At 33.9% G+C, this 14,208-nt stretch overlaps 1 protein-coding gene across 4 annotated transcripts in view; it reads right to left on the bottom strand.

Annotated features, from left to right (window-relative positions):
* Positions 1-14,208, bottom strand: part of ANKHD1 (ankyrin repeat and KH domain containing 1) — a 124,180-nt gene that overhangs the window by 55,895 nt on the left and 54,077 nt on the right. For 3 of the 4 annotated variants that reach the window (XM_088131547.1, XM_088131544.1, XM_088131545.1), the window contains exons 11-15: positions 14,032-14,119; positions 13,003-13,130; positions 12,688-12,831; positions 11,198-11,300; positions 1,138-1,887 (exon numbers count right to left, since the gene is read on the bottom strand). In XM_088131547.1, coding sequence (XP_087987673.1) covers positions 1,138-1,887; positions 11,198-11,300; positions 12,688-12,831; positions 13,003-13,130; positions 14,032-14,119 — 1,213 coding nt within the window. The remainder of the gene's footprint in view (positions 1-1,137; positions 1,888-11,197; positions 11,301-12,687; positions 12,832-13,002; positions 13,131-14,031; positions 14,120-14,208) is intronic. The other variant, XM_088131548.1, reaches the window with a different exon arrangement.

Raw genomic sequence — 14,208 nt, 5'->3', positions numbered from 1 at the left:
TCATAGTAATATGTATGTATGCATCATTTTCCCTTCCCCTTTCCTGAAATGTATAAATATCAGTGCATCTCTTTTGTCTGTAGCGGGTGTCTCTCACTATCCCTTGATGGGGTCCCCCTCTAGTAGGTACTGCAGTGAAGCCTTGATTATTTTGCTTTTGGGTCCTGTGTTTGATTCCACACTACTACCAGTAACAGAAGCAAGAAGTCTTGCAATACCCACTTCTGGAGAACATGACTGGGTATTCCCTTGCTTTGGAGTTTCACATTGTTAGTTGGCTACTATGGGAACAATATGCTAATCAAATGGGCATTTTGTCTGATTCCGCATGGTTTCTGTTCTTGAGAGAGAGAGACTCTGACTGAGTCTGTCTGTCTATCTCTACCAACTAACCTATTATTTAATTCCAACTACCCTAATCTGAGATGCTAAGCTGATGGGAGAGTTATGACTGGGACAGCAATCAAATATTGCAAAATGAATAAATAAAGTCCAAGTTTATTACCAAATACAACCCATTCTCACTCCCTGTTCCAAGTATCTTTGGCCCTTACCTTTAATTAGTGGAGCAGTACTTTTCAAATGTATTCCATCTTAACATTGACTACAGGTTTATGATGTTTTATAAGTACTTAAAAATAAATAATTAGAGACTGAGTTCCACCGATATATAATTCAACCAAGAATTCCTCTGAATCAAACAATGTCACCTTGAAAATGCTATTTAGAGATTATGTAGAGCCCCCTTCGTAGAATCACATACAGCCCTTACATAGAATCACAGATTCACCAAAATGTCATCTTCTCATGAATGTTGCCTGGTCATCAACTAAATGTATATTTGCACAATTCTATAATCTGACTTATTATTCTCCTGACTAGATTTCCATAATAGTTATTATCTCAGAAATGAAAGACAAATGGATCAACACAGTAGAAATCCAATAAAGCAAAACATTAATATTTTGCTTTTGATTAAGCTACCAAAAAGTTGGATATAACTGAATGCCAATATTAAAACCACCAATAAAAACTGTAAATAATAAGGGAAAACTAGAAAATCTTGTGAAAGATAATGGGAGCAAAAGAAACTACTTATACACATTAATGCAAGAAAAGGTACATTTCTCAACCCACCTGCTATCAGGTCATCAAGAGTGTCGGTAAGCGTCTGTGCTGGTGAGGCAACCATTAATCCATCTGGTTCTTGAACTAATAGCCCCTGAACATGTCCAGCAATTGGTTGCTGCTGTCCTACAGTTTGCTGATTACCTAATACTTTCTGAAGTTCAAAAGAATCTGTCCCATTACAACCTATATTACTTGAAAAGTTACACTGTGGTGTTGAGAGAGGCTGAAGAGGGGCAAACTCAGTTTGCTCAGGAGATGAAGGAGAGTGTTGTTGCTCATCTTTACGCAGGACACTGTCAACCTGTGACAACCCTGAAAGGTTATCCCCGGGAAGGCCCTCATTTCCTTCCAGTTCTGGGAGGACACCTGTATGTGGACACTGCTGCTGCTGCTGAGTAAGGGGAGCTTCTGTCTGACCTTTGGTCTCCAAATATTCTTTGGTAAATTGCTGCTGTGTTTTCATCTGCAACTGCCTTTCCACCTTTTGCAGCTCCTTCAGTATTTTCTTTTTCTTTTGTACTTGTTCTTCTCTGTTCTTTTTGAGCTCTTCAATTTTATCTTTATTCAAAGGTTCACCTTGAATTAACTCCAATGATTTAAGTTGTGCTTTTTCAATTGCACTAATTCTCTGTCCAAGTTCATTGAGCTTGCCTTCAGTTTCTTCTACTATACATTCCAAAGGCTGGTATGGGTGAAAAGGTGACAGTAGTTCCTGATCTGCTACCTGAAGGGAAGTTGACTTCTGCTTGGATGTACCTAAGCACACGAAAAATGTTTGAAAAAGTGCCATGCTGCAGTTTACCCATATCTCCCACACACTTTTCCCACCCCAAACTAACCATTGTAAAATAAAATAGATCAAAGCCTTACTTAGAAACAGGAAAGACATTAAAACATAGAATTGGAATTTAAATGTGGACCCTTGCTTCGATTCTAATACACTTATTTTAACACTCATAAAGGAAGATTCTGTCTTAAACACAGGCTACAAAGAAATAATTTACTACAGCTGGAAACTGAAATTGAATTTGCAGAACAGATAACTTCCAACACTCACAGATATTCACTCTCATTCATCTTTTTTTGGAGTTGTGCTAAATAAATATATGTAAAAATGATATACTATTCTTTAAAAAATGTTCAGATTTACAAATGCAACACAAAACTAACCTAAGAAGAAACTACTGCCATTTCAACCTCTATACAAATCTAAGCCATTCTGGGATAGGAGCTTTGTTGTACAAAAGTCCAATTCAAAATTATTTTTTCACAAGCCAATATATTTATGTTAATATCCAGAACTGGAGAAATATATTCATAATGAATACAATATTTTATAGGGCAAATAAAGAATTTCAGGAGGACCTATATACATGTTCAAGAAATTCGATTATTACATACAAGATATACAAGACAAGCAGTAGATATTATTTGACTTCGCTAAGTAACAGGAATTCTATCACCTCACTGCTCCAAGGTAATTGTATCAATGTTAAGATACTGAGTTACATGTTTCTAAGAAAATCAACAGTTCATATTAAAAAATAAAAATGTTAATTATACAAAGCTAATGGAAACTGTGCCATTAGCCAGTTTTATTTTTTGCTTATAAACCAAGCAATCCTGAAGACTTTATCATGTCCAATTAAGTCAATTATGTGCTTCTGCAGTTCTTCCTGGAAATTGTTAATTATTTACTATTTTGTGGAGAAAAGTATTTACTTGTCTTTGGTATGAATCTATTCTTTTTAATACAACATGCTTGATTTAGAAACTGCATTACCTGATTTACTGTACCACAATTAAACTGAATCATTTTGTTCTCGAACTATGTAATCTACACTGAATCAGTATATGCTTTATACATATCAGTTATCACTTTCAACTCTTAACTCTTTCTTCCACTCTCATTAAGATCTTGAGAATATAAAAAGAAAAACTGAAATACAGAAGTCTATCTACAAACTGAACTACAACTGAAGTTTCTAATGGTAAGGTTATACTACATATACTACTTATGTGCATTTGTTTACAGATTCAAAACAAGGAAATGGTAAACAGAGCAGTCAAAGTAGTTTGGATACCGTACCACTGAGTTCTTTTAAACAAATCCTCTTGCAGTAGTTAACAGCTTCTAAACCTTTCCTGTAGCCTGCTAAAAATCCTTCTATTCTTGTTTTTCGAATTTTTCCCACCCTTCCTTGTAGAAATCTTCTAGCTCAGAAATCTGAGTATTAAGTCTCCTTGCGTGTACTGCATGTTTTGAGATTTCCCCACAGATTTTCAATAATATTCAAGTTTCAGGACTATTCCAAAACCTTTATCTTTCTTTCCTGTAAATACCTCATGGCTGATTTAGAAGTATGTTTCAGACTGTTGTCTTGATGAAATACCCAGGCAATTTAGTTCATTTTTTTTCCCACTGACTGTGGGACATTAACTTCTAGCCACCCTTACAACATTTTCTGTGCCACTGCTTATCACACATTCTCAAAGCATGATAGAGACATCCTCTTGTTTAACAGTTAGCAAAGTGTACTCCAAATGTACCATCCGGTTTTCTTCAAATGTATTGTGTATGGTTACAGCTGAGCAGTTCAATTTTTGTTTCATTAGTTCAAAACACTGTGTTTGAAAACACTTTAGGAATTCTTTTGCAAACGTTGGGTGATTACTTTTATCATGAGGATGGAGCAAAGGTTTCTTTCCGAAAACTCTCCCATGTGCATCACTGTTGCAAAAGCAAAACTATACTGTGGACAGCAACTCCAGCATCAAACTAATCTTTTCAGCCCTTTGTTTACAGTGATCTATAGTTCTCTTTTGAATATCTGAACAATTTTCAGGCAGTTCTGGCAGAGTTTTCTTTCAGATCTTGGTTTTGATAGTTCCATATAACTTCCATTTCTTAACAAGGGTGAATTATCTTCATTTTCAAATGTTCAAACACTTGCTTAGAGAAGACCTTGGTTGATGAAGGTTTAGAAGGGTCAGCGAATTTCTTCACCTGTGTTTTCCTAATGGGTCAATCATCTTCTGTGGTCTTATTAATAACTTTACTAGCAGTTTTAAAAGTAGCACTGAATCAACTGAAAGCCTGCCAAAACTTCTGCAAAGTTCATATTTACTGTTTCCTTACTCTGAATCTGTAAACAACTGCACATAAATAAGCATATATTCAAATTTGCAAAAGAATGTATTTAATTTTCTACCGTGTAAATGTTGTGTCACTTCTGTTCACTTAGGGATTAACCAAAACATACAATTTAACCAGGGGTACCTAAACTTTTTAATTCAACTGGATGTTCCAAGACAAAATTATGGAGACAAAGTGCAAATTTATTTCACAATCAGTATAGTCTTTGGAAAAATGTACTGAAGCAAAAATAAATATTCAAGAGGAATCAAGATCTCTAAAACAGTCCTTTTCCTTATGAGTCCATCTTTTAAAGAAAGTATACATCTTTCCAATGAGAAAGGACTAATGTCACCCATCACCTCACTCTTTAAAAAGCCAATTTACAACAATAAAATCTAATAATGTCACCCTGAGAAAGAGTTCAGTGTACAACCACTATAAGTTTAATCCTTTATGAAATGTGAAGGTGGGTAAATATTTTTTGATCCCCAAAATGGCAGTGGTTGTCAGGACATGGTTCACATGCATTAATTTTCTTCCCATGCAGCTCATGTCTTTTCTCTTTCAGAATGCTGAAGAAGTATCACCAGTGAGAAGGGTGAGGCAATGAGGTTTTTTCTTTTCTTCCAACAATCCTATTTGCAGGTCACTGATTACCTACTGCTGGAAATCAGATTATATGCAAGATGGGGCAGCTTCATTCCTCTCCCTTCTAGAGAACCTATTCCAGAGGTTTCCTGATGCTCCCCTACAACATACTGAGAAGCCTAATAGAGAAATAGTGGAACCTTAGTAATAATGTCCTCTTATTGACCAATCATACCCAGGGGGGCTATTTAAAAAAAACAACAACAACAAAACTTCTCCAGCAATGTTTCACAATTCAGCATACTAAACTAATCAAAACAAAAAGGAAGGTGCTTTTGGTGAAGTTAATTTCACATTACTTTCTGAAATTATACAAAAATAAATCTAGAGAGGCACCCCAGCTCTATTATCGGAATAATCCAGAGAAATAACTGAATCAGCATCTAATTCTCAAATACAGATAAGCAGTACATCAAAAATTAAAACAAATAGAAGGGTTCATACAACTGGCACAAAATTCAAATACAGTATTGTCCCAAAAGCACAATCAAGACCTATGAAAATCAGACTAGTAGAAATCTAAAATGAAATAATATAAAATAAAAAGTTACTGTAGAAATCTTGCCAGCAATTTGTTGGAGACAGACATTTCTGAATTACTAATCCAGTTATCTGGAACAGCCCAATCAAAGCCAGCCATTTCAAGACTCAACCATTAAAAATATATAATCTTCTCCTACTGAAAACTTCTATTTAGAGATATTCCCATGTTTTTTTACATACACTTTCCTCTCATCATCCTCATTTCCTCTTCTGTCTCTTTACATTATTTCTGAATTAACATTTTATTTTTGAAATTTCTAATAACATTTAAAATGATAAAATCAGCAAAACCTTTTAGTTCTATAAATCATTTTATAACCAAATTGTGGTCTTTTCATTTCATGAACATTAATTATTTCTAAGAACTGTGGAGCATATACAATTTTATAAATATTCTATTATCTGTAGGTTTCTTTCAGTTACAGGTAGTTTAAATACTTCCTAAGATCAGCTTTGTTGATTCATCTTATACTTCCCTCATTTAATAATAAAAAAAATAGCTTTGAGTCTATCAATGTATTTTATTAGTTCTTGTTGCCAATGCTGAAGGTTATATTTTAAAAAACTTCGCACTATAATTAGACATTTTTAAGATTCTGTTATGCTGTATTCTAGTTCAAAAAGCAAAAAAGTGTATTTATAAACTCTTCATCAGTAGCCTAAGCAAATTATTTTTTGTATTACAAATCTTATTAAGTATTACAACTAAATATGTTTTTATATAATGAGAATGGAATTAGCACTATTAAAAAATTGCAACCCACAGTTCTATACAAAAATTGCATTTTTACAGTCTTATTAGGCAATCAGTGAGCCTAATACCAGGCCTGTGGAGCCCAGGCTTCTCCCTGGTTTTCTGTTGAGTTCTGATGGGGACTTGTAAGGCAGGAGACAGCTAAAATGCAAATGGTTCATAGACATATGTCTATACAGTTGACCCATTCATATGGTAGAAAAGACCACAAAGATGGCTTCTTCTGTGGCCTCCCCTGCATCCTCAAGTAGTTGTTCAGTAGAACTCTTTACGGTGGCCAAGGGCTTATCATCTGCCCTTGAAAACCCAATCTTGGGGCCCTCAGCAACTGCTGTGATATATTTTAGAGACACTTCAACTATAAAATCACTCATTTTCTTGATTTGAGCACTGTTTTGATGTACTACATACTAAGTGTCCAGTGCACCATTCTAATTGCATGGGATCACTTTCAGTTTAGTAGGTTTGAGAACATGGACCCATATGCTCTCTTAATCTCTAGCCATTTGGGTTTATACAAGTTAGCACATGGGAATTCACTGGGTAGATACAGAGAGAAATGAATATATCTTTGTGCAATGGAGTGATACAGGTCTAGCTTTATTCAAGATTAGCCTAACTTGATTAGGCAGTGCCACCTGCTGTGATCTTAATAAAGAGACACAAATAACCCTACTCAATGTTTGAAAGTGAAGAATGTCTTTTTTTTAAAAGGGCCACATTTTGATTTATAGAAGTACCTAATACAATTTCAGCTGACTACTAATTTTTAGCAGGAATGAAACGTTCTATGCTTAAAACAATCATTTTAACAATCTTAAACTAAGAACAAAACACTAAAAAATGGGTATTTAATTTCATGTTCTTTCCAGTGTTCTAATATCTGCAATTAGGCTTTTTGTTTTTTAAACTTCTGCAAGCACTGAAAATCTAGGAATGAAATTATTAATAAAATGGTACACAGAGATTTAATTTGTGCAACAATTGACTACATACTGCAACTAACTGAGGGGAGGAAGTGGAAATGCGTGGATTATCAGTTAATCATATTCCAGAGATTAAAAACCATTTTGGGCATAAGGAAAAAACTGCAGTAATATGTTATCTTTGTATGTTCTGAGCCAGGCTGCTCTTCTCAGGCAGATTTCAAATTCAAATGTGCACTGTTCCAGTGCATGCAAAAATTATATTGTTTTGTTTGTTCTTTGAACTTTTAGCAGTCTTCCAAATATAAAATCATGCACTGTCAGATGCATCAGGCAAAAGAAACCAAGTAGCCAAAGAAGTGCATTTATTTGCTACTGTTATTTGTGTAAGATAATGAAATGTATCCATTATTCTTCCTTCTTTTCATGAACTCAGATATGTGTGTGTTTGTGTAAGCAGAAGCTGAAAAGTTAAGCTGTGTTTAACTACCATTTCCATTGCTAGCCAAATAAATTTTTGAATGCTTTTAAAAAGTCATTCCCTTGAGCAATTTTTCAGTAGACTGATCGGTAGGTAGCCTTCAGCTTAAACTACTGAGATGAGGGCGAATATAAAATATATTGAAACTGCTGTTAAATGTAGAAATATCAGAATGCATCTGGCTGAAAACCAAATATCTGTTTGCTGTACATTTATGGGTCATTTACTCCTGATTTAATTAAGTCTAATAAGACCCTTTGCCCTGTAGAAATTTAAGCAACATAGAAGATAGTGGAGATTAGCTACAAAAGGAAGCAATGTTAACAATAAAAACCTTTGCTAAATTATTGAATATGACTGAATATTCCTTTCTGCAGCACTGTCAATATTTAGAGGCTTATAATACTTACATTATAAAAATCATGAGATGGATGCAATATCAGGTATCTGCCTCATGCACTGGCAGAGCAGTCATCTGTTCTACTTAATTCTACTGTATCTGAAGAGTCTACCAGCATCGACAATTATTCATGGTTTCATATGTTGAAAGCAATGCTTCAAACAGAAATCTTGTCTTCTCTTGAAGCCATGAAATTTGACCATTTGAAATGCTTTTTCAGAGATGAGTTAGTGGCCTCTTTTGTGAAACGGGGCAACTCATGCTTTCATTACATAATATATGTAGAATGCAAAACTTTTTTTTTTAAACTTCGTATGCGTTTGCACTTTGAGGTCAGTTTTGTCAGACAAAGACTGCAACACAATTAGCATAAAACAGGATTCTGTGCAATATACTTAGCAGGTAACTTTATTCAACTTGAACATTACCTTATAGAACAGTCTGGTAACTATTGTTATGAGTTTTTAAAGTGGTATAATTTAAGAATAAATGTGTTTTCCTATTGTGGTGCATATGATGAGATACTTAAATTCTGGAAAGTAATGGCTTTCCAAACCTGCCGGTGTGTGGTCTAGCTATTTGGTTCTAAGTTGTTTTAATTCTATTTCATGTGATAAAGTATATAATCAGTAATACTGGGAAAAATATGGACAGTTACAAATGCATGTATAGATTTATTACTATATATATGATTAGTATATACTGAGTTAATGCCATACCATATCTCTTCAACTAAACTGACATCAGGAACAAGGCATGGTAAATTAATACAGTATACAGTGTTTGATTTTTAAAGAAGAAAGCTATAGTTGCATCAGTCCTATTTTGAACAGTATTTACTTTATGATGTGTTCAACAGGTTATTTTTTTTAGTGAATTATTGGTCCATAAATTTTCAAATGCTAAAACTTTATTATATCTATTAGGTTATAATAACCTAATAAAACAGTCTCCAATCCATAGCACAGCATCAAAAGAATTGGAAGAAAAGGGAAAATACTGAGATATTTGACTGAATTTGAAAATCTTTTTAATAGGTAACTCAGAACATCTGATGGGTGGTATTTCTATACTGCCAGTAAAGTATGACAGGTTTAGCCAAACAGGTTAAAGACTGTATGATCAAATGGATGCAGAACTTGGATATTACTATGGATGCAACAATGGGAATTTTAATACAAGAACATTAAATATACTCTGAAAATTATACTCAAGAGAAAATCAGTGAATTTTATTATTGGAATATTATCCCAATTTTGATTGCCAAAATGGACAATTCATTTTCAAAAAATTGCTGAAAATGTAATGAGCATGTTGGTTCATTCTTTCTTATTTGGTGGCAATTCTGTGGAGCTCAACCATTCTGGAAACTATTCACACCAGCATGAAACAATTCTTTAAAAAGTTGAATTCCCATTTCAACTACAATATTCCTATTAAACTTCACTAAACCATATATCCCCTCAAAGTATATTGAATTAGCTCAATATGATAACTGCTGCAACGATATTAAATGCTTCTTACTGGAAAGGTTCTCTGATGCCTTCTATGGAAGAATAACTAAGCTGTGGGAATGTGCTTTGATGTCTGGAATAATTTTCTACTTTAAAAATAAATCTGACCTAGATTTCAACTCAAACTGGGAACCATTCCTAGATTATAATATAAAACATGGACTGGTATGACATCCAAAATTTAAGTTTATCTATGCATAAAATCTATAATTCAATTTTATGAGATTACCCAAATCAGAATAGATTTTAGTGGAGTCCTTGGGGTTCTCTGACCTTGGTTCTTTTCTTGCAAACGTTTCATTACCCGGCTAGGTAACATCTTCAGTGCTAGAATGGAATGGGGTTTGCTCTCTGTTTATATACTGTGGCATGCCCTGCCAGTGTTGGTGGGAGTGGGGGGGTTTGTTTTGTTCCTCTGGTAGTTCCTTGATTAGGGTATTGTTCACTGCTTGATTGTGTGCCTGGTGGTAACCTCTGTTTATCTGGGTGATGACTGCTGGTGAGATGTCCTGGTCTTTTTTTTTCTTTTCTATTGTCTCTTTTGAATAGTGTGTAGATGCTGTTTATCTCTATGTGTCTGTTGATTGCTGCCTTGTCTGAATACCAAGCTTCCAAGAATTCCCTTGCATTTTTGGATTTAGCTTGGTCTAAAATGCTGACAGTTTCCCAGTTAAACTATGGTTAAGTCTGTCCATGTGCTGTGAGATTAAGGAGTTTTCATCATGTCTTCTGACTGCTAGTTGGTATTCATGGATGCGCTTTGCCAGCCTTCTGCCTGTCTGTCCTACATAGTGTTTGTTGCATTTAGGAAAAGCATTATCTGAATCTAAATAATATATATTATTTATTGTCTTGGTTTTTAATTGTAAGCCGCCCAGAGTTACCCTTTGGGGGAGATGGGCGGCTTATAAATTTAATTATAAATAAAAATAAATAAATATATTGACAATTTGCATATTTTATTAACAGATTTACTTAAAATGCTTAAAGGTATGTCCAGATTATTCAATCCCATCTATTTATTAATATTAGGTCCTTAGTCTTAAACCCATAGACAGTGATGTGTATGTTCTACATATCCCATAACATTCTGTTTATTCATATTAAACAAACTAGTTTTAATTTACTCTTATGGAAAGTGATTTTACATATCCTGTCAGATCTGAGATTTCATTTCACTTTTTTACTGTTACACTTCATTTAATGTATATTGCATAATTTTGATTATTACAAATGTTAGAACAAATTCTTTAAACAAACCTGTAAATCCTTTGAAATCTAAATCAATGTAGTGAAATGTAGATTATTTTACCAATGCCCATGAGGGAAATATACTGTATAGGCCACAATTTTTTATTTTTAATAACAGACCTAATTTACAAAGCAGAAAGCTTTATAGAAAGAAAGGAATTTCAAATGAAATTTACAATATGGCACAGTGACTATAAAATAAAGGTTGGGTTAGCTATGCGGATTTAAAATTTCACTGGCTAGTGCAATTTCATGTATGGATCCTGCCATTATGTTTTCAATACTTTCTATTATTAATGATTACAATAAACTTGTACAACATACCTTCAAATACAAGTACACTCCATCCCCTAAATGCCCAAATCAGAATGTTAATGTGTCATAAACTGTAAGAAAGATAATTTACTAACCTTTTGGGAGAGTCAAAAGTGGAGAGGGATTCTCTTGAGGAGCTCTGTCAGGTTCCTGGGGAGGTACAACCATGGCAAGTGCATGCATTGGTACACGTGGAACCTGTAAAATCAACTCAGAGAAAACCCACACGTCAGTGGTTTAAATGGTAATCTATACATTATTCCAATATGTTTAGAGTAGTCTTAGTCTCCCTTAAACATCTATAAGTTTATTTGTATTATTTGTGTAACCCTTTGTTTAGCTTTTAGCAGTATTCTGAATTATAATTTTTAAGGAAGTAAATACCGCTATTACTCATTTACTATCAAAAGAAATATCTGTCTACACAGTCCTTTCCTATCAGCAGAGGAGCACTGTATTAGAAAAGTCACCCCATCACTTCACTTCTGTCGTAAGGGTTGCTGTATTTGAATTAAGTTCTTCTGTCTTTTTATATATTACCCCTATATTTTTTTCTCATTCATTATTTCTTACATTATAACACAATGCCTGACATACTGCAGAATTTAATGAGAGAAAAGGGTTTTGGGGGTTCTTTTTGCAGGAAATCATGAAATAGCATTAAAATGCTTTATCCTTCCACCAGGCAGAGGGGAGTGCAAACAACAATTGTTACATAATTTAAGTGAAATGAAAAGGGCCATCACAATCCTAAATACACTGTGAAAGATCAAGTCAATACATTTTACACATCTTTGATTTCAAAAGGATGGATGTGTTCAGTTTTTTCTTGGGATTTTATATCTTTCACTATAACATTTATTATATATTAATACATGTAATTTGTTGCTAAATTGGCAAATTTGACCCCAAGTTTAGACAGTGATAGAGCTAACTTTTAAAAATTACACAGTAATCATCTAGGATATATATTCTACAATCAGAATGCAATACCTGAACTTACTTTATAAAACAAGACAAGCTAATATAGGAGAGAATATTGTTGAAGCATTTTGTGTTATATTATCAAAGGCTTCAGTTGCCAGTAAAACAAACCTTCATTTTAGTGTACTAATGGGGAAAGGAGCATTTGCTACTTGAAAGTCCATTATATCGAAACAGGATTCTATATGTGCATAAAAACAGTCTTATGCATGCATAAAATAGCAAATGGATTGTGTCTGTTGCATCCAAAGTCTACTTTGATTTGAGATCTGATAAATTGGGGATTTATAATAAATTCTTTTGCATTCATTGTTCTTTATATTTATATATCTCTTTTACTTATACTTCTATGTTGGCTCCCTATAGTTAAAATGCAGATTTTAATAGAAAACATGTGGAAGCATATACAGTACCCTGGTTCAAATTCTAGGCTGTTCTCTTTGGAGTCAACAGACAGAAGCAGCTGCAGATATATTTTCAACTATCCAGTAATTAACTGAATTCAATTTATCTAACTGATTTTTACTTAAACTTATATTTTTATTCATTTCAACCTGCAAAAGTGAAAGGCTGGTTTCAAATGACATAGTTAAAAACTGACCTGAGACTGATCCTGAGATGGTGGTGTGAGCTGTGTCATGTCTGTAGTCGGAACTGACAGAACATTATTTGGGTAATCCAGTAAGTAGGAAACAACATTTGTGTGACCACCCTTGGCAGCTTCAATAAGCATAGTTGAGCCATCCTGAAATATAAATTTGAGAAGAAAACATGAAATAAGTGGTCTTGAGGACTGTGACATCAGATTTCCAATATTATATTACCAAATCAGTGCTATAATTAGAATGTTTTGGGATTATTTGCCTAGATAATTAATAAAATGTAAGCCCAATAATAAACTGATTACTTTGAGTACCTTAAGACGATGAGTGGGATCGGCACCATGAGCTAGTAGTAGCTCAACAACAGCAAGATGGCCCCCAGCACATGCCAGTGACACCACTGTGTGATCGTTATTAGCTGTAGCCCGATTAACATTGGCACCTATAACAGATGATACAATTAAAGGAAAGTACTAATTAATAAATTAGTGCAGGTAATCTTTACTTAGCATTCAGATTTAAAACTACTTCATTTACAGCAAATCATTACTTTTGGAATGGAAACAATAGGAAGGAAGGAAGGAAGGAAGGAAGGAAGGAAGGAAGGAAGGAAGGAAGGAAGGAAGGAAGGAAGGAAGGAAGGAAGGAAGGAAGGAAGGAAGGAAGGTTGGTTGGTTTACAGTTTTGAAATAATACTTTAGTGTGAAAACTTTTTATTAGTTTTACACTTAGCAGGCTAGATCCAGAGAAAATATACTTAATTGGATTGACTACCCTCAGAATATGTCTTGGTCTTTTTTTAAAAAATATTTTAAATGGAATCCCTTTCTGATTCTAGCACCTTAGTCCTTCTAATTCAGTAGAATCCCCTGATTCTGAAGGAAGTGTTTTCAGAGCTGCTTAGGAGAAAGCAAAGAAGTTGTCTTAAAATCGCCAGATTAGAAATGGCTTCTTTCTGGGTTTAAGCTAGATGGGTATTTTGGGACAACTATTTCAATTATGAAACTCTTAGATTTTCACAAACACTTATGGAAGCCCCTGTAATAATATCCATTCAACCAATATATTGCCTTAGGGAAGTACTTTCTTTCAGTCTCATACTGCATTTATACAGTGATTGTAAATTTTACTGATTTGCTAAGAGAAATATTAAGAAAGCGCAGTCTGAATTCTCTAGAAAATACTATATATAAAATCAAACAACTCGTAAAATAGTAAATTAAACATCTCAAATATATACCAAAATAAGAGATTAGCTGACATAGCTAAATATAAAGATGCATAAAGCAATACAAACTTCAACCATGTATTAAGGAATCCTTCAATACGTATCACTTACTAACCTTTACTAATAAGAAATTGTACAGTGCATAGATGACCGGCTCTTGCAGCCTTCATTAATGGTGTCCTTCCACCTTCAGATTCATGTTCCTATTTAAAAGAAAAAAAATCAAAAAGTATAACTAGATTAACAAACAATATTGCATCCCACTATTAGAACAATTCAGGTAAAATGTAAC

This window comes from Python bivittatus, unplaced genomic scaffold, assembly GCF_059951505.1.
Source record: "Python bivittatus isolate LINGU-HERP-01145 unplaced genomic scaffold, Pbiv_v1 ctg000960_np1212, whole genome shotgun sequence".
Classification (NCBI taxonomy): Eukaryota; Metazoa; Chordata; class Lepidosauria; order Squamata; family Pythonidae; genus Python; species Python bivittatus.
Note: the sequence above shows the minus strand (reverse complement) of the source record. Positions and strands in the feature narration are given on the sequence as shown.